Below are 21,288 nucleotides of genomic sequence, written 5' to 3'. Positions count from 1 at the left end.
TAGCATAAGTAGCTGAAGCTAGCTATTTCATTAGATCATCAGTGTGTTTCTTGCAGTTCAGTTTCTCATAAGTGCACACATCCAGAAATTTTGAATATTCCTTAGCAATAGAATCCTGTTCATAGTCTAAATTTATCAATAGGGTTCTGCCATTTATTGTACAGAATTGTATATACTGTGCTTTCTCAAAATTTAGTGAGAGCGCATTTGCAGAGAACCACTTAATAATTTTCTGAAAGTCATTATTTACAATTTCCTCAGCTGATTCTTGTTTGTTTGGTGTGACTACTGTACTTGTATCAGCAAAAGTAACTAGCTTAGCATCTTCATTAATATAGAGTGGCAAGTCAGAAATACATATTAAGAGCAATAAGGGATGCAAAACTGAACCCTGTGGGGCACCATTTATTTATTTATTCCATGTGATCTGAAGGTACAGAGTGTGTTGCAGATGTCAGAAAATATCATTTAACATTGTTCACATATATTAACATAGGCCTATAGTATCCTAATGTATTATATTGCTCAATGTTTTCAATGTAACACAAACAGCAAGATTTCTGTTCTAAGTATTCATTTACAGAGTAAAAGTAGTGACACAACAACTATGACTTCACAGCTTTGCTAAATGTTATGTTGTCTTCGATGGACTTAATACTGGTGGGAAGATTGTTGAACAGTTGGAGGCCCATGTGGAAAGCTCCCTTTTTACACAGTTGAGTGTTTGTACATGTAACATGCAGGTTTGCATTTTTCCTGGTGTTGTGTTCATGTATTTCAGTATTTTTTATGACTCTGGGGTCAGTTGGCACTATGTGATTTCTGAAAAATTTTAGAGTGTCAAGAATGTAGAGGCAAGGCAGTGTAACGATTTCCAACTTTCTGAAGATGGGTTTGCAGTAGTATCTCGGTTTGCTCCCAGAAGTAATCCTCATTGCTCTCTTCTGGATTCTGAATGTGCTCAGAGCAGTTGGAGAATTTCCCCAGAATATTACACCATATTTTAGGTGGGCTTGTATTTAAGCGTAGTACGCACTGGTTAATGTTTTCAGGCTAGCACGTTTTCAGTACACTCAATCCATAACAGCCAGTACAAATCCTGGCATTTACCTTTCCTATATGTGTATTCCATTTCAGGTTATCTTGAACCCACAGACCCAGGAATTTGAAAACAGTGTCGGTATCTATTGACTGGTTATTTACAGTGACAAATGGCTGAAAGGAATTTGCATTTTGTGTTGTGTGAAAGTTCATGGAAGCTGTCTTTTTGGTGTTGATAGTTAATCTGTTGATTTTAGCCCAGTTGCTGAGTTGTTCAGTGGCCAAGTTCACAGCTTTTTGCACAGACTCTGTATTCTCCCCTTTGAGGAGTACAGTTGTGTCATCAGCAAATATTATTGTTTTGTGTGCATCAACATTCAGGCTCAAGTCATTAATACACTCCTGGAAATTGAAATAAGAACACCGTGAATTCATTGTCCCAGGAAGGGGAAACTTTATTGACACATTCCTGGGGTCAGATACATCACATGATCACACTGACAGAACCACAGGCACATAGACACAGGCAACAGAGCATGCACAATGTCGGCACTAGTACAGTGTATATCCACCTTTCGCAGCAATGCAGGCTGCTATTCTCCCATGGAGACGATCGTAGAGATGCTGGATGTAGTCCTGTGGAACGGCTTGCCATGCCATTTCCACCTGGCGCCTCAGTTGGACCAGCGTTCGTGCTGGACGTGCAGACCGCGTGAGACGACGCTTCATCCAGTCCCAAACATGCTCAATGGGGGACAGATCCGGAGATCTTGCTGGCCAGGGTAGTTGACTTACACCTTCTAGAGCACGTTGGGTGGCACGGGATACATGCGGACGTGCATTGTCCTGTTGGAACAGCAAGTTCCCTTGCCGGTCTAGGAATGGTAGAACGATGGGTTCGATGACGGTTTGGATGTACCGTGCACTATTCAGTGTCCCCTCGACGATCACCAGTGGTGTACGGCCAGTGTAGGAGATCGCTCCCCACACCATGATGCCGGGTGTTGGCCCTGTGTGCCTCGGTCGTATGCAGTCCTGATTGTCGCGCTCACCTGCACGGCGCCAAACACGCATACGACCATCATTGGCACCAAGGCAGAAGCTACTCTCATCGCTGAAGACGACATGTCTCCATTCGTCCCTCCATTCACGCCTGTCGCGACACCACTGGAGGCGGGCTGCACGATGTTGGGGCGTGAGCGGAAGACGGCCTAACGGTGTGCGGGACCGTAGCCCAGCTTCATGGAGACGGTTGCGAATGGTCCTCGCCGGTACCCCAGGAGCAACAGTGTCCCTAATTTGCTGGGAAGTGGCGGTGCGGTCCCCTACGGCACTGCGTAGGATCCTACGGTCTTGGCGTGCATCCGTGCGTCGCTGCGGTCCGGTCCCAGGTCGACGGGCACGTGCACCTTCCGCCGACCACTGGCGACAACATCGATGTACTGTGGAGACCTTACGCCCCACGTGTTGAGCAATTCGGCGGTACGTCCACCCGGCCTCCCGCATGCCCACTATACGCCCTCGCTCAAAGTCCGTCAACTGCACATACGGTTCACGTCCACGCTGTCGCGGCATGCTACCAGTGTTAAAGACTGCGATGGAGCTCCGTATGCCACGGCAAACTGGCTGACACTGACGGCGGCGGTGCACAAATGCTGCGCAGCTAGCGCCATTCGACGGCCAACACCGCGGTTCCTGGTGTGTCCGCTGTGCCGTGCGTGTGATCATTGCTTGTACAGCCCTCTTGCAGTGTCCAGAGCAAGTATGGTGGGTCTGACACACCGGTGTCAATGTGTTCTTTTTTCCATTTCCAGGAGTGTATACAGGAGGAAAAGTAGGGGTCCCAGTACTGAGCCCTATGGAACACCTTGCTTTACAGTTTTATTACTTGATAGTATTTCGGTTATTGAGTTGCTTTGTCTATTAGTATATTTCATGCTGACTCTCTGCATCTGATTGGTTAGGAACGTAGCAATCCAGTTGTTTGCAATTCCTCTGATATCATAGTGTTCTAATTTTTCCAGTAATATTTTGTGGTCAACAGTGTCAAAAGCCTTCGACAGATCCAGAAATATGCCTGTTAGGGGTTGTTTTCTATCTAACAGTTCTAATAGCATATTTATGCAATGATATACTGCAGTTTCAGTAGCTTTGTTGCTTCTGAACCCATGTTGAGCTAAACTTAGTAATTTTTTTTTTTTTTCAATGAAGTCCATCATTTTTTTGTACATTATTTTTTCAAAAACTTTAGAAAAGCAGGATGAGATTGAGATAGGCCTGTAGTTATTCGTATCTTTATTATCACCTTATCACCTTTTTTGAAGACAGGCATTACTTTAGAAAGTTTCAGAGCTTCAGGGAAGATACCTGCTTGGAAAGAACAGTCACAGAGGTGAGTTAATGGTTCAGCAATTGTGTGTTCACAATTTTTGATTACAGCTGTTGGGATACCATCAATTCCAGCTGAATCTGAATTGTTTAACTCTCTGAGGGCCTTTGCAACATCATTTTCAGTGACTTTGGTAATGAAAATTGACTCTGCACATGTGTGATATTTTTGGTTTGCTGGTTGGTAATTTGTGTTAGGATTATTTTGGACCAATTTTTCAGCTATGCTCATAAAGAAATTGTTGAAAGAGTTCACCACAACTTCGGGATTAGATACAGATTCATTGTTGAGTTTGATTTCTATGTTCGTGTGTGAAGCTTTCATTTCCCTTCTTTCCCTTTTCATGATATCCCACATTGCTTTTCCTTTATTGCTGGATTTGTCAATGTACTCAACATTCTGCATCCTTTTTGCTTGTCTTATCACTCTTCTTAGGATACATGTGTAGTTTTTATAGTATTCTGTAAGTTGGGGGGAGTCACTACTTTGTTTACATAACATGTGGAGTATTCTTTTATGTTTGCAAGAGATCCAACTCTTGTTTCTATTATTATTTATTCTTACTGGTTTTTGTGGAAAGGCCTCTTCAAAGTGGTGGATCATTTTGTCAAAAAATATGTTGAATTTCATGTTGACATCATTGGCTGTGTACATCTCTGTCCACTTTTCTTTACTAAGGAGGGTATTTAGCTTGTTCAGGTTCTCTTGGGTGAAAAACCTTCATAAAGTTTTAGGTGGGACTGGGTTTGAGGTATCTTTACTAACATCAACCTTTAGAATGACAGCTTGGTGGTCGCTGAATCCTGCATTGTATACTTCTAGAGTTGGGTTAAGTTTATTTCTATTTGCAAAAATTTGATCTAGAGCAGTCTTGGATGTGGGTGTTATTCTAGTGGGCTCATCTACAAGGCCATGCAGATTATAAGTTTTTGCAATGTTAATCAATGTTTCCCTGTTTCTGTTGTGGGTGAGAAAGTCTATATTAAAGTCACCACATATAATCACATCCTGTTTCCACTGACTTAATTTGGATAGAAACAAGTCCATTTGTAACAGAAAATCATTAATACTACTGGAGGGGGAACAGTAAATTGTAGCTACTATTAGATTTAGATCTGTAAGCTTTATGGCCGCACATTCAAAGATCTTGTCTGTTCCTATTTCCTTTAGGGTAGGAAGTGGGCTATATTCAATGTGTTGTTTGATGAAGATGGCAACCCCACCATGTCCATCATTTGATCTGTAGTAGTGTTCACACAATTTGAAGTTTGGTAGTGAGATTAACTTAACTACATCAGTGCAGAGCCAGTGCTTTGCTAGGCATACTACTGAGATATCACTGAGTTCACTGGTCAGCAAAATGCTAAAGTCATTAGTTTTGTTGCTCAAGGATTGGACATTGTGATAATAGATTTTCAGGTCTGAGTGGGGTTTACTCAGGGGGCTCCAAGTCATATTTACTGTGTCACTGACCTTTAGTTTAAAATGTGCTGTATTCCAGGTATGTTGACTTCTGAGCAGTTGTGCTGGTTCTGTTGGTCGTCCTTGGCAGCCGACTCATCTTCCAGGTGGGCCTGAAAAGTATCCACATGTACTTCACACTGCTGAGGCATCACATTGACGTTTTAGAGGGATGTCTCGATAATGTTCACCATCACATTATTGATCCTTTCAGGTTCCTGACCTTTTTGAGGGGTCAGGGGGTTTCTATTTAGTCTCTGTGAGTTCGTGACCCATTTGTCTAGTGTAGTTTGCACAGTATGGCCACTGTTACTCTTTTTATTTCCCATCTTGTTTGTCTTCATCCAATTGCTTATTAGCGTATGTTTATGGTTTCTGATTGTCCCCCATAGTTGTCAGGAAGGCCATTCTATTGCAGATAGTCTCCTTGCCACATTTGTTTAGGTGTAAGCCATGTGTTGTGAAGTGGTTTCTGGCTAGTCTCTCTATTTCAAAGTTCACGGCAATTCTTTTTTTGTTTGCATGTTTTGCTAAATTCAGAGCCTGTATTAGGTGGAGGTTTGCATTATTAATTTTACTATTTAAATTTTGAACATCATATCTCCTAGGTATAGGATGGATAATGATATTCATTTTGTGGTTCTACCACATGTTTCAACATTAGATCAAGAGGTTTGTCTATGTCGTTAGAACCCCCTATTACAATCAAAGTATGATGTGTACTGAAGCTTCTTGTCAAAATTTCTGCATTTTTTATCACCTCCTTTAGTGGGGTGCCAGGTTTTATTATGCTTTTTACCTGGTATGAGGGCACTAGTTTGTCTTGCAGTATTTGAGCACAGTCTCTTCCATGACTGTCACTTAATATTAGTACTTTCATTTTTTCCAAGATTTTCTTGCTATGTAACATTCTGGAATTCCATTCTTGATACCTCCTCTGGTAAAGGACTCTGCTGATTTTGCAGACTGTCTGTACTGTTAACTTCAACCTTTAATATTATTCGTGTTAAATATGAATTAAACCATTTGAACTGTCCTACTCATACCACAATACTTAAGCTTATCCAGAAGAATTTCAGGACTCGCATATTCAAAAGCCATTGAGAGATCATAAAATATCTGAATGGGTGATGTTCTGTTATTAACTCTTTCAGAACATCTGACCTTGCGTCACACAAAATGTATTTGAAAAATGTAATCTCAATTGTTACATTGTGAAATTGAAGCCCAGCAAAATTGTATAATGGAATGAGGCTTAAAGTTCCTTCTCTCCAACAAAACACCATAAAGCAGAAATTATGATGAGAAATGGCATAGGCGAGTGAGTTTTTATTTCCTGAATCATGCAGATTCATAATGATTTGCCATTTTGCTTTAAACATACACAATAGCTGGTGAGCTTATGTTATGCCATCACCATAAACAAAGCACAAGGCTAGACGCTGCATAGTGTGGGTGTGGACCTTAGTGTTAGTTCCTTTTCACATGGTGAGCACTACATAGCTCTCTTCTGTGTTAGTGAAGCAGACAAACTCTTTGTTCATGCAATTAATCATACTACTTCAAATGTTGTAAACAAAGGAGCTTTGTAAGTCAAAAATAAATTTCACATTTACAAAGTTTCATGCACGTAATTTATCATACATTTATAACAATACTTACTGATTTCAGTCTTGTTATTTGTCTTTATAATTATGTTACCAATATGCAATATATTTTGCATTTTATTTCAGAATCATATTGTGTATATATTTCATTAATATTTCAAACATGGTATCGTGTCTAATAGGCTATGTACAAACTACATAGTAAATCATGATTTATGGGATCAATAAAGAAATTCTTTAAGTTTGCAAACAACCATTCAAAGAGCTAAGGATTTTAACCACTGATATATAAATATTTTCTAATTAATCTCTTGTAAATAATTAATCACTGTTAGAAGGACACATTTTGAGGCCACTATTAAATTGTGTTTCTTTATTGCAAATACTTATGTGTAAATGAATGGTATGTACTCGTATTGAAAATTATTTTTATTAATATCTTGACAACTGAAATGCCTATCTCATTTAATATAGGAGAAAGGACCCAACAGTAACAAGAATTTTTCTCTAGCAGTTGACAAAACACTTGTTTTGATTTCTCCCACTGCCTTCACTAGACATGATTTTGTAACAGTTGTCCAAACAGCGTTGGTGTGGAAACACTATTGTAGTCAGTTTGATTGTGTTTGTAAGCACTGTTTCACATGTTAAGGATTTTTCAATGGCAGACATTAAATATCAATGTGCTAACATCAGGTTCTGTTCCCTGTTAGAGAGCCTGCAGCAGAAACTGTCACAACACTCTGGATAGCTTATGTGGTGGAAGCTTTGAGCTACACAAGGGTTTATTACTGGTTTTCCCATTTTAAAAGTGGCCAAATATCAATTGAAAGTGAATCACAACAGGGATGTCCCTCAACTTCCAGAAAAACAGGGAAACATTGAAAAAAAGTCCATGTTATGGTAATGTTTGATCATCATTAAACAATCGATGAGTTGATGGACATGACTGGAATATCCTGGAGTTCATCAATGAACTTTGACTGAAGATGAAATTTTGTTGCAGCAAAATTTGTTCTGTGCATTCTTTCTGTTGACCAGAGAGTGAATCATTAGTGTATGTTCCAGGAATGGTAAGAACAGTCAGAAACTGACCCAGACTTTTATGCAAAAATCATCACATTCAGTGGATCAAGGTGCTATGGATACAATGCAGAAACCACGGACCAATGCAACCACTGAAAGACCCCTTCTTCACCAAGTACAAAGAAATCATGGAAGGTGAGATCCCATGTGTAGAAAATGGTGGTTTGTTTTTTCCACATCACAGGGATTGGCCACCATGAATTTGCTTCCCAGGGTTCCACAGTTAACCAACATAGCTACCTTGCAAGTGTTAAATGATAATGTGACACAGTGAGAAAAAAAGGCATACATTTTTGCAGGCAGGAGACTAGCTTTGTCAGCACAACAATGCACCTGTGCACACAGCATGACAGGCAGATTTTGGCCAAACACCAACTGACAGTGGTTTCTCACCACAACCCATTCACTAGATCTGGCACTCTGTGACTTTGTTATATTCCCCCCCCCCCCCCTCCCCCAAACAGCCTTACTTCAGATGAGTTTAAAAACTTTTTGCACAAATGGAAAACTATGTGTATTATGCTCAGATGACATCATTTACAAGGTGTTTCAGGTTTCAAAATGTTCCATCAAGTACATGTTTTATTGTAAAAAGATTCTCGTTATTTTTGGGTCCCCATTTGTATCATTCAGTTTAGACAGTGAACATGTAACTACTTAACTAATGAGCTGCCTGAGTGTTTTCATGCAGCAGTAGCTTATTTTCCAGAACCATTACTTTAAATGCCAATGACTATTGCATGTACGCCTAACTAATCTCTGATCTTAAAATGCAGAGTGTGGCACAAATGACAGTACGTTTCTACAACGAAATGCGGCGGTATTATTACACAACTCCAAGTAGCTACTTGGAACTCTTGAAGCTGTACTTGACTATGCTGCAGAATAAGACAGACCAGTTACAAAAGAAACATGACCGTATTGCTAATGGCCTACGGGTAAGATGTAAATAAAGCAATCAGTACAGTAAGTTAATATACTTTAAGAACTGCTAAAGTGTATTTGCTTTAAATACATAAAAATCAGAACAATTTTGTGTAAGAAGATATTTTAAAGTAAAACTTACAAATTGACATGTAACAGTTATATCTTTAAAGTATGCAATAATAAGTCAGCTCTAGAGTTATATGAAACTTTCTGTATTATCTACACAACAGTATTGTTCATAGAAAAGGAATTGTTGGGTGTGAAAAATGTGCAATCACATGCAGTTTGTGGATGGCACTTTGCAGAAAAACTGATAGATCTGACTATCCAAGTTGTGAGTTTAATGAAATAATGAGTCACAAGTGAAAGTTGCCATGTACTTGATATGAACAGCCAGAAATGTTACTTACACAAATCCAAGGAACCCAGGCAGGTTTATAAATAGCAAAATAATAATAAGGGCTTAGGTCCACCCAAAACCTGACATGTGAAACCATCTGCCTTCTGACTGCAGCAACCCTATAGTTTTCTGTACTTGTCTTCCCATTTTGGCTTGGTGCAGTGTTCCCACAGAGTGAACATGTACCATTGTTTCAACCAACGCCACCAAACTATTGCCCATTACCTATCATTTCCTTCGCTGCCTCTCCACAGTTCCTGTTCCATTACCACCAGACACCTTCTTGGTCACTGTGAATGCCCCTTACTTATGCACCAACATCCCCCATGCCCATGACCTTGAGGCCATGGAACGCTACCTGCCCCAACATCTTCCTGATATCTAACCATCCAAACCAACATCATTTTGATCTGCAATTTCACTCCTGAAATCCAAATCTATGAACAAATCCTTCTTGCTGCCAGGGTACTTGCATGACAACATTCTATGCCAACTTGTTTATGAGGCATCTGGAGGAATCCATCCTATCCAGTCAAAACCAAACCACCTTGCCTGGTTCAGATTCATTGACGACATTTTTGTGGTCTGGAGTCCTGGCAAGGAAAATCTTTGCTCCTTCCTCCTTAGCCTCAACATATGCTCTCAGATATTTACTTCAGCCATTCCTTATGAACTCAGTGAGCCACCTTCATGGATGTCAATGCCCCCTGCCGGATGATCCCACAAGTACATCCATTCATCTTAAGTGCACCATCCACCAACGGTACCTCCCCTTTGACAGCTGTCACCCATTCCATGTCAAAAAGTCTTTTCCTGACAGCCTTGCCAACTGTGGACGCTGCATCTACAGTGGAAACTGATGTCAAAATATATGGTAACCTTATCAGAGCATTTTCTGTGCACATGACAAGTAACACACTGTCTACTTGCATGAATGGCAACAGCCAAAAATTGACATACTGTGAACTATCCAGCTGCCAAACATGTTGCAACAGCTGCTTCCCTACGCAAGCCCTTGGTGTGGATACTCCCTTTCAGCACTGGTTTCTCTCAAGTATGCAGGTGGGAATTGTCTCTCCTGTGCTCTCTCAATTCCTCTGGCCTAAACTTCTGTTAACTTGTTTTCCACTGCCTCACATTACATTTCTTTCTCTGTTCTGTCTACACCACTCTTTCCCCATCCAAATTGTGTACTGCTTTCTTCCACTCCCCCCCCTCTCTCCCTCCCTCCCTCCCTCCCTTCTCTCTCTCTCTCTCTCTCTCTCTCTCTCTCTCTCTCTCTCTCTCTCTCTCCCCTATCTATCTATCTATCCATCTCCCCTTTTCACTCCTCTCCCTTTCTCCCCCCTTTCCCTGCCTCCCTCTTCATCTCCACATTCCCCTCCTTTACCTCTAGTCCCTTCCCCCTACCTCTTCCACCCCCCTTGCTTCCTCCCCTCTCCATCTTCCACCTTCCTTTGCTTTCCCCCATCTCCCTCTCTCCTTCCCTCTTTCCATATCTGTTTTATGCTCTATCCTATGTACTGTTTCTGTCTTGTGCAGCTACACAATCAATCTGTCAAAAGACATGCTTCTTTCTCATGAATAGTATCTTTGTGGAGAATAATTGAAAGAAATTGGAAAGTACTCATATCCTGAATGAACTTTAGCTGCCATTAATATCAACAGACCTGCAATATTCAATACATTATTAGGTTAACATTTGTAAATTTACGTACATCCTTTTCCTTTTACTGCTATTGTGCATGGAGATTGGTATGACAATACTGGTTCTGGTTTGCCCCTCTGCTCATGCAAATTCTTCTTGTGTGCTTTGATCCTCTTGATGCAGGATTCTCAGTGCGAGCGAAATGATGAACAGAATATGAATGAATGGATAAACTTCATTTTCCTAATAACTTTCTATAACACTTCTTTAATGTACGGTTGGAATACACATTCCCCTTAACAATATTAACACAGCAGAACTCATGATACATCTGCCTGCTATCACGCATAGGTGAAGATTCATCAATTATTATTATTATTATTATTATTATTATTATTATTATTATTATTATTATTTATAAAATATGATTCCTTACACTCATTACCCCCTTCTTGCATCCTCTCCTACTGCCTCCCTACCTCCTTCAGCCCAAGCAACTGCTTTAAAATAATCAGTCTTGTCATGGTCATGGGAGTATGTGTTCGGATGACTGTGTTCTAGTGAGTGTGTGAATGTGTGTACTTCTACTATGAAAGAGCAAAATCTATACTGTAGGTGAGTGGATGCCTTTCCCTTATTTTACATACAGAACTAAAATGTGTGACAATCATTTTCACACAAGTGGTGAACTACCTGCTCATCATTGCATAGTTATATTTAAGAAGCTAAGAAAGGCTTTTGCTATGACTTCTGATATGTTTCCCATAATCGCTGTGAGCAGTTACGACATCTACGCTGTGAGCTTGTGTCTTATCACTATCTGCATTAGGTACTCCTAAAAGATTCAGCTGCCTAAGTGAGAAAGTATTTATTTATTTATTTTTTGATCTGATAGACAACATCCCTTTGCAAAGTGTGAATGTTGAATTGTTTGTCTAAGTATTTCAAGTAAGTAATTGTGAAAAGTGTAGAGTATAGTTGTCCACCTGTATTACTGATGGTAATGAGACAGAAATGGGGTAGTGTAAAGTAGTGTTCTGGCATGCCACTCATTTCTTTGTACTACTACCAATGGTTACACTATATGTTGAGTCCAAACCCAATGAATTATTCAACATTATTAGCTGACATAAATTCAAAATTTACTCTGAAATTTGCTTTTCCTGGTACTTCTAAAATTAATGTTAATTTCTACCCATCAGATGGCTCCATAAAAGTCTCTGTAAAATTAAATAATTAAATGCACTAACCAACAGTTACACACTAAAGACTTTTACAGCAAAGTTTTTTGTCTTAGACTTAGTGATATATCACATAAATATTACTAGAGCCTTAATGACTTACCACATTAATGTTGCTGTAATAGAAATATTAATCTGCCAATGTAGTACTTGCTCTTTCTGCTTTATAATATCTTCTCTTTACCTCTATACAATATTTGCTCTGTATTTTGTAACTCAATGGCCATTTAATGTAATATAGTGAAATTAATGTCAATTTTAATTATTTAGTATTATTTTTTTCGTACATTGACTTTCTGTACATCATAATGTACCACTTGTGTACTATATTATTACCAGGGCCAATAAAACTCAATTATACTTTACTCTACTCTTTTTTGACAGCACTCCCTTGTTTCATGTGAAGAAGCACCTCTTCTACTACCTTGGCACAAATGGATGTTGCATATCTGGCACTCATTCAAATATGTCAGTAACCTTGCTGAGTCTATAGTGCTTATTCAGATATGCCAAAAACCTTGCAAATACCTTAATACACAGACAATACTTTTCCTAAATAGTCCAGAAACAAATTTACAACATACTTTCTTCCCATACCAGTAACATTCTCATCTTCACTGTGAATTAGACACCAACCAATATTGGCCAGTGTCCTTTATTTTTCCTGTAATACTTGTTTTCCCATTTATTTTCACTCTTTTTGTCACCAGAAGGTAAAGTGAATATTCAGGCTGTGAGTACATCTAACTCTATCTGGTAACTATTTTTCTCTGTTTCTCATTGTACTTCCATTTTCAGATTTTTTTTTCTCTACTAAATAGATGTGGTACCATAAATCTGTTTTTTGTTTTTTAACATTGCATATTTGATTTCCCATTATTACTCTTTGCTGTAAAAGTTATTATAAAACATCAGGAATTTAAGTAATTGTTCTGTTCATGCGTATTCTCCTGACTGCTTGTATGTCGAACAGCTATGCATCACATACTGTACCAGTAATAACTATTTTGAACAGCTCCAACTACAGGTTGTACATTATGAGGAACAATGGATTAGTAATGCAAAGAAGTCATGAGCAATAGAGGAAATACTTCAGTTACCCAACAATAGTAGGTAATACAAAAATGTGCAGGAAAAGAAAGGAATATGGAAATATAAGGCATTCATGAAATAAATACTAAGTATAAGAAAGCTAAGACAAAATGGCTGCAGAAAAATGTGATGAAATAGTTGTCAGTTGGAGAAATTCAGCACATAGAAAAATAAAAATAGCTTTTGGAGACTTTAAAAGTGAAGATGTCAGAATAAGAGTGCAAAGGGAATTCCTTCATTAAAGAACTTGTAGAATCCTTTTTCAGTTGATTATATACTGCACTTCTGCAATATAAACTCATTTCTCTAATTATGAGAAATAAAACAGTATGTAAATAAACATCAGTTTGTTGATAGTTTTGTGCTCATTTCTTCTTCAGAACTATTTTGTCCTTTGGTTTTTAAGGATTACTCAGTGTCAGTATATAATACAAATTTCTTTACATGTGATATACTCTGTTGGGCAGCATCACCCTCTAAATTACTTATTACAAAATTTATATGGTTTTGATTACCCCCTCTGATCAGATAAATTACTTTTAATTGTTTTTTAGAATATGACAAAGGTTACCTCTCCACTTAGATTGAAATTAATAAAATTGTTATTTAAAGTTTCCAACTTCTGAGGTTAGTTCATCAACCCCTACCAAGTCCTATTATTTCTATCTTATTCTTCTTCTTTCTGACTGTTCATGTACATCTTTTACTACTATTGTGGTCTTGTACTGCCAGCATACAACAATGGTCCTACTTGTCCCTTAAAATAAACAAATCTAAAGTCATTGCTACTCTGCACCATCCATGTTTCTCCTTCTACCTGTTTCAATATATTAATGAAATCCTCCTTTTTTTCCACAATTCATGTTGTCATTCAGTTTCCATAGCCAAGTGGTCTTCTACATCCTGTATCTGACTGCCTAATCCCTTTACTCTTCTCAACTTTTTTTCCTAAAACACTGATTCTGCCATTCAATTGGCTATCCACATGTTTCATATTGTTACCTAAACCCCTTACCTGCTTGCTCACCTTACTGAACCCATCATACGCCATCTTCATAAACTGTTTCAGCAGTTTTTCTATAGGTTGCATCCACAAATTTACAGTTTCATCACCCACTGCTGCTGCCATGATTTAGGTGAAGCTTTCTATGTGGGAATGACCAGCAACAAACTGTCCATTCACATGAATGGACACAGACAGACAGTGTTTGTTGGTAATGAGGATCACCCTGTGGCTAAACATGCCTTGGTGCACGGCCAGCACATCTTGGCACAGTGTTACACCGTCCGGGTTATCTGGATACTTCCCACTAACACCAACCTGTCAGAACTCCAGAGATGGGAACTTGCCCTTCAGTATATCCTCTCTTCTCATTACCCGCCAGGCCTCAATCTCCGCTAATTTCAATTTGCCGCCGCTCATACCTCACCTGTCTTTCAACATCTTTGCCTCTGTACTACCGCCTCAACTGATGTCTCTGCCCAAACTCTTTGCCTTTACAAATGTCTGCTTGTGTCTGTGTATGTGCAGATGGATATGTGTGTGTGTGTGAGTGTATACCCCTTCTTTCCCCTTAAGGTAAGTCTTTCCCCTCCCGGGATTGAAATGACTCCTTACCCTCTCCCTTAAAACCCACATCCTTTCGTCTTTCCCTCTCCTTCCCTCTTTCCTGATGAGGGAACAGTTTGTTGCGAAAGCTTGAATTTCATGTGTATGTTTGTGTTTGTTTGTGCGTCTATCGACCTGCCAGCACTTTCGTTCGGTAAGTCACATCATCTGTGTTTTTAGATATATTTTTCCCACGTGGAATGTTTCCCTCTATATATATATATATATATATATATATATATATATATATATATATATATATATATATATATATATATATATATATATATATATATATATGTGTGTGTGTGTGTGTGTGTGTGTGTGTGTATACCCGTCCTTTTTTCCCCCTAAGGTAAGTCTTTCCGCTCCGGGACTGGAATGACTCCTTACCCTCTCCCTTAAAACCCACATCCTTTCGTCTTTCCCTCTCCTTCCCTCTTTCCTGATGAGGCAACAGTTTGTTGCAAAACCTTGAATTTTGTGTGTGTGTTTGTGTTTGTTTGTGTGTCTATCGAGATAACGTGACTTACCAAACGAAAGTGCTGGCACGTCGATAGACACACAAACATACACACAAAATTCAAGCTTTCGCAACCAACGGTTGCTTCATCAGGAAAGAGGGAAGGAGAGGGAAAGACGAAAGGATGTGGCTTTCAAGGGAGAGGGTAAGGAGTTATTCCAATCCCGGGAGCGGAAACACTTACCTTAGGGGGAAAAAGGACAGGTATACACTCGCACACACACACATATCCATCAGCACATACACAGTCACAAGCAGACATTTGTATAGACAAAGAGTTTGGGCAGAGATGTCAGTCGAGGCGGATGTACAGAGGCAAAGATGTTGTTGAAAGACAGGTGAGGTATGAGCGGCGGCAACTTGAAATTAGCGGAGGTTGAGGCCTGGCGGATAACGAAAGGAGAGGATATACTGAAGGGCAAGTTCCCATCTCCGGAGTTCTGACAGGTTGGTGTTAGTGGGGGGGTTTCCCTGTATTATATATAGCTCCTGCTTCTCATAAGGTACGTTCAAACAAGCAATAAAAGTTGCATATTGCTGACAGTATATTATAACTGTGAAGTGAAATGATATTGTCTCACTGCTCAAATTATGTAACTTGTCACTGCAGCATTGTCAGTGTGAGAAAGAGGGGGCATGGTTGAGAATGAGACATAAGCATTTACAAATAAGGGCAGAAATATATGGCCCAACCACACAAAATATTCCTCACCTTTAGTGGACAATGTTTCAAGAATATGTTGGCAACTGCCTGGAACAACCTGCTCCATCTATAGTATTGTCCAACCATACTGCAATATTGCCATGTATTGCAATGTTGACAGCAAAGCTACTGTGGTCACCCATTGCAATAAAATATGGCCCATGTAGAGGCACCTTTACAGGTGATGTGCTTGGTGCTGGATGACTCACACAGTAACACATGGGTGCAGCTGTGGCATGTGAAGTGGAACACAGCCCAGTAATACATCAGTATCTGCACAGAAATATTTAGAGAGGCTTCCTGCACCTTTCATGTCTCTATCAATTTGTACAGGTTCTGTGTGCCTTTCGCTGGCTGCTACTCGTCATCAGAAACCTAGCATGCCACTTTTCCTCTAAAACTGGCCTCTGTCATGACCCACTTCCTCTAGCTCCAGCTAATCATCCGTCCATTACTGTAGTCGGCTCTGAAATGTCTCAGAATCAGATTAAATTGGTAACTCTTTCTTCATGCATTTCTCAAACAATTTCATTACACTGACTTAATTATTGCTAAGTACTGTGTTTACTCATTGGTAGGATCCCCAACAACATAAATCTTCTTTGGTGGTCTTCTTTAAATTTAAGAAAATGAGGATTACACTGAATTACATCCATTCCTCGTCTTCCTTGGCTTATTTTTGCTTAACTGTGTTCCCCTTGTCACAACCAATCCACTTTCTTTCATTACAGTGGCCTGTGCTTCCTGCTTGCTCTTTGCTAGAGACCACTGAAGAATTTATTTATCTTCTAATATTTTAATTCCATTTCACAGTTTTGTGAATAAAAACAAATTTCTTCAATATCTTCTTTCTGACAGTTCTAAAATTCAACTATATCTCCTTTTAGGTTCTTTCTGACACTCACCACTGCTGCCTAGAAATTAATGTCTCCTGCCTTTTTGTATATGTTTCCTTTCATATCAGTTTAATCACTAGTATTAATACTGTAACTGGACTTTAACTGCTATGACCATAGATTGCTCTCTATATTTTAACAAACTGAATGCTTATCGAATTCTTTTGCTGCTTGCAATATACATCACAGATGCAATATCAATTTGCTTATCCAATTATGAGAAATAATACACCATGTAAGTGAACATTAATTTATTAACAACCTTGTCAGCCCTGCATTGCACAAGTACTTGTTACCCCATTTCTTGCATGCCATTACCTCTCCATCACCCAGGAGCCTCTGAAACACATACAATTCCAAAAAAAGTACCCCTCTTCCAAATTTCTCACCAGTTACACATAATTTGCTCTGTTACGTATTCCAGACCATTCTGAAATACAACCAGTAAACAAAATGCTGAAAACACAGAAGATAGTTTACACAAACTGTAATGGAAAATATGGAAGATGTAATTCTGATGGTCACCATGTCAACTGGACTTCAGAAGAATGACCCAGCTGAGATGCAAGCAAGGGATGATTGCAATAATAAAAGTAGTTTTCTTTGGTGATGTTTCCTACCTTGTTGAAGAAAAAAAGTCACATGCCATTGGGTGAATGAGTGATTAGGTATAATACTACATACATTGCATGTTAAGCAAATATACTTTGAGTCATATGAATGGAAAGGAGTGGTGTAAACAGAATTAAGAATAAGTCAAAGTATTCTAACTCATGCTCTTTGTAATGTATGTTACTCATAAGCTACACTAATTTGAAATAAGAAAGCAGTCATGTGTTTTGGTAAATTCGTGTTTCTTGACAAGTCAGATATGCCAGCATTTCATTAAACAGAGACTTCTATTTTGTGAGCATCTTTTGAACACCTGGCTGTTTCAGAGTTATTTCTTGCAGCAATTGTATAAGGAGGAAACTTGCCACTGCCACTGAACCTACTTTTAGTCTCCTTTTCATATGGTTCTCAGGTAGCCTACAAGTAGGTGATATTTTGTTTGGTTAAAAACTATAAGAACAATTTTATTTGCTGCTTTTGCTCAGTAGAAGAGTTTAATTATCTTTAAAACTTGATAATATTTATGTTTTTAAAATTAAGATTTAAGAGTGCCTTGTCTAGTGAGAAAATCTTGCCTGTATGTGGCACTTATTTTTAATTCAGGAGAAGGGACACTGGTTTCTCTAAATACAGATTGTCCTATACCTTAGGTAATAATGAAAAGAATGTGTTCAACATTTGAGATTTTGTTTTTGTCCAGCCAACTAGGCCAACTGATAAGTAAAATATTTTTATCTGTCAGAATGGCTAAGCTCTACCCCTCCCCTGCTTCTTCAACTCTCAGTGGTCAGCCATCCATGTTTATCTGAACCATTGTTTTATACATAGATAATATTTTCAAAGGTGAAAACAGTACAGGTATACTTATTGTATGCCCCAAAGACAAAAATCATAATCACCCCACTACTGTATTTACGCAATTTTTGGTTGATATTGTAAGCAAGTGTATGGTAGCTATCATTCATCTTTCCCATTATTTCCCTAAGAACGTTTTAAAGTAACTCAAATTTTAAATACATTTTAATGATTCATTTACAGAAACTGTATGAAACAAATGAATTAATCGATAGAATGAAGATCGAATTGACTGCAATGGAACCAGAACTGAAGCAGAAATCAATAGACGCAGTTGAACTTATGAAGCATTTAGTAAAAGAGCAGGCTCAAGCAGATAAAGTGAGGAAGATTGTGGTGGCAGATGAGGCAGTCGTAAAGGTATCTATCATTTCACCATTTTTTTGTAACAGAGAGGAATATGCCAAACAATGGAAAGTCAAGGACAATAACAACAATATGAAAAAGATAGACTGCTGCACACATATAGAGGAGGCATTGACTCACAGACAGACACAATGAAAAGACTGCTAAACTTTTAACTTTAAAAAGCCCATTTTCAGAAGCATAAAACACACACACATATTCACACAAGCATGGCTCATTCACATGGCTACTGTCTATGGCCACTGGGGCCTAATTAGGACTGTGGCTGCATTTGACATGATCAACAATCTGAGGTGAGTTTGGGGATTTTGAATATACACAGTTATGTAGATATCCTCTGAAATTTGGTGTGAAAGGCTTTTTTGAACAAGGGCTCACAGCCAGAAGTTTATGAAGCATAAAGGAAACTTGCAACTGATGCTGTTGCATGAAATACAGTTGTTTGTCATACTTAAAATTCGAAAATTCAAAACATAATATGATATATGCAATTGCTTAACTCAAAAAGCATATTTAAATTGCACCTGTATCTGTGTATTTGAAGCAAATTTATTTGACATTCGTGATTTTACTTGAACACAAAGAAAATACTGAAAGTCACTGATGTACATAAATTCATCTAAAGAAATGTGCAAAATGCTTGGATTTTGCACTTTACTGGTTTTATGACACCTTCTGCACTGTTGTCCAAATGAATACTGTAGCATCAGCACATCCTACTAAAAACAATGGAAATTGCTTAGCAAGTTTCCAATTCCTTTAAAAATTTCTACATCCATCAAGTTGGAGCATTTTAAGTTTGATAAGATAGAGTGATGGTGCTCCATGTGATTTTCTTCATTCACTGAGAGGCTGGTGTGGGATATCAGGATGCAATATACACAGATGAAGGTGTTTCTTGGTTGCATGCAGCTTCATTATGTTTATCTAGTCCTTATGATTGTGATAATGCAGACAGAAGAGAACCTTAAAAGATTAAGATATAATTTTTTTCATAATTGTAGGTAAAAGCTCAGGAAACTCAGCAGCTAGCAGATGAAGCACAACGTGATCTAGATGCAGCACTGCCAGCAATGGAAGCAGCTATGAAGGCTCTGGAATCACTCAATAAGAATGATATCAATGAACTTCGTGTGTTTACTAAACCACCACAACTAGTCAAATTTGTTATGGAATCTGTATGTCTTCTTATGGGTGCGAAGTAAGTTCATTTTCTGTATCTAAATTCACCTCAACATCTTAAGTAGTTTTAAAAAAGGCTGACTTTTCTATACAGTAATGATACATCTGGTGTATCACTATCTTTTGCTATAAGAGAATATATCATGAACTATTTAAAACATAAAAGATGAGCTATTAACAGAATCCACAGAAGAAACTTCGCATCACTATGTAAAGTGTACTATTCTAAGGAAACAAATTCTGAGATTACCTTAAAGTTCAAATATGTAGCTAAAAACTAAATATCAGTTTATTGTAATCTGATGAAACAGCATTATGAATACTAACACTGAAAACTTCCTGGTAGATTAAAACTATGTACAAGGCATGAACTTGAATCTGAAACCTTGCATCTAATGGGAAAATGCTCTGGCCGACTGAGTTATACAGCCTTGATACATGATGCACCTTCACAGCATCAGTTCTCACAGTACCTCTCTCCTACTTTCTTAATTTCACAGAAGCTCTCCTGCATGCTTTGCTGAACTAACATGCCTGGAAGAAAAATAATGTTGAGTAATGACATAACCACAGCCTAGGAGAACATTTCACACAGGAGGAAAGGTTTTGAGTCTGAGACTCAGTCTAGCTCACAGCTTTAATCTGACAGGAGTCCACTGCAGACTGTTGTGAGTACTGTAAAACTGCACCTAGCTATATTGTGTTTTATTGTTCTTATGGTACAGTTTTACACATGCAAACATTTAACAATTACAAATACACCTTCTAACACTTTAGACAACAAGAATCGATGTGAAGTTGGTTTGCAAAATTCACACCTCTCTCACCTCAGTTGATTTACTTGCTAAGCACTGCCAAGCTTCTTCTCTGGATTCCAAGCTACATTGATCTCCAGAAACTTCTTCTCCAAAGAATACTGCTGGTTAACGGAATTTATTAGCCTCTCTCTCTCTCTCTCTCTCTCTCTCTATCTATCTATCTATCTATCTATCTATCTATCTATCTACCTGTCTATCTCTACTCATGAAATAAGTGGATACTTGCAGAATACTTGTAGTTTAGTTTTGGTATATTTCAACTTCCAACAAAGAACAAATTCACCATTTCTCACATAAATATTCGAATGTTTGCAAGTCAACTGATTCGTCTTGCATTAGACTTGATTAAACTTATTTACAGTGGCATTGGTTTAACAACCAAATAATTTATCAAGATGCCTTGCTTCTCGCAAGTCCAACACATGAATTACTTGAAAGTCTAACCTCATTTCTTCATTTGTCCTTAACAATCATCGCACTCACTAAAATCACAGAATAATACATTAACACCCTTGTTCAGCTCTGCACATACACAGAAACTCTATGAATCATCCAGCAGGTACGTGTCGCTATGTCCACAATTTTCTCATGACTGTTTTTATACCTGCACACACAAACATGCAATTCCCAGTAGGTTGGATTCATCTCTCTCACACTTCTGTTTAAAATATCATGTGTTTGAGATGGAGGAAGGCCAAATGGTTCTAGAATTTACGCAGAAGTCATTTCCCACCCACTCCCCGATCAAACACAGGATATTTTATATAGTCATTATGTACATTTATATGACATATAACAACAATTAACATTTCAATAGTATACCTTGTTCTTT

The 21,288-nt window shown here is 38.4% G+C and overlaps 1 protein-coding gene across 1 annotated transcript in view; it reads left to right on the top strand.

The window, feature by feature from the left end:
- LOC126260454 (dynein axonemal heavy chain 6) overlaps window positions 1–21,288 on the top strand; it is a 1,163,459-nt gene that overhangs the window by 740,706 nt on the left and 401,465 nt on the right. The window contains exons 80-82 of the mRNA XM_049957783.1: window positions 8,361–8,522; window positions 18,274–18,450; window positions 19,461–19,657. Of these exons, the coding sequence (XP_049813740.1) occupies window positions 8,361–8,522; window positions 18,274–18,450; window positions 19,461–19,657 (536 nt within the window). The remainder of the gene's footprint in view (window positions 1–8,360; window positions 8,523–18,273; window positions 18,451–19,460; window positions 19,658–21,288) is intronic.

Source organism: Schistocerca nitens, chromosome 5 (assembly GCF_023898315.1).
Source record: "Schistocerca nitens isolate TAMUIC-IGC-003100 chromosome 5, iqSchNite1.1, whole genome shotgun sequence".
In the NCBI taxonomy this organism is placed as follows: Eukaryota; Metazoa; Arthropoda; class Insecta; order Orthoptera; family Acrididae; genus Schistocerca; species Schistocerca nitens.
Note: the sequence above shows the minus strand (reverse complement) of the source record. Positions and strands in the feature narration are given on the sequence as shown.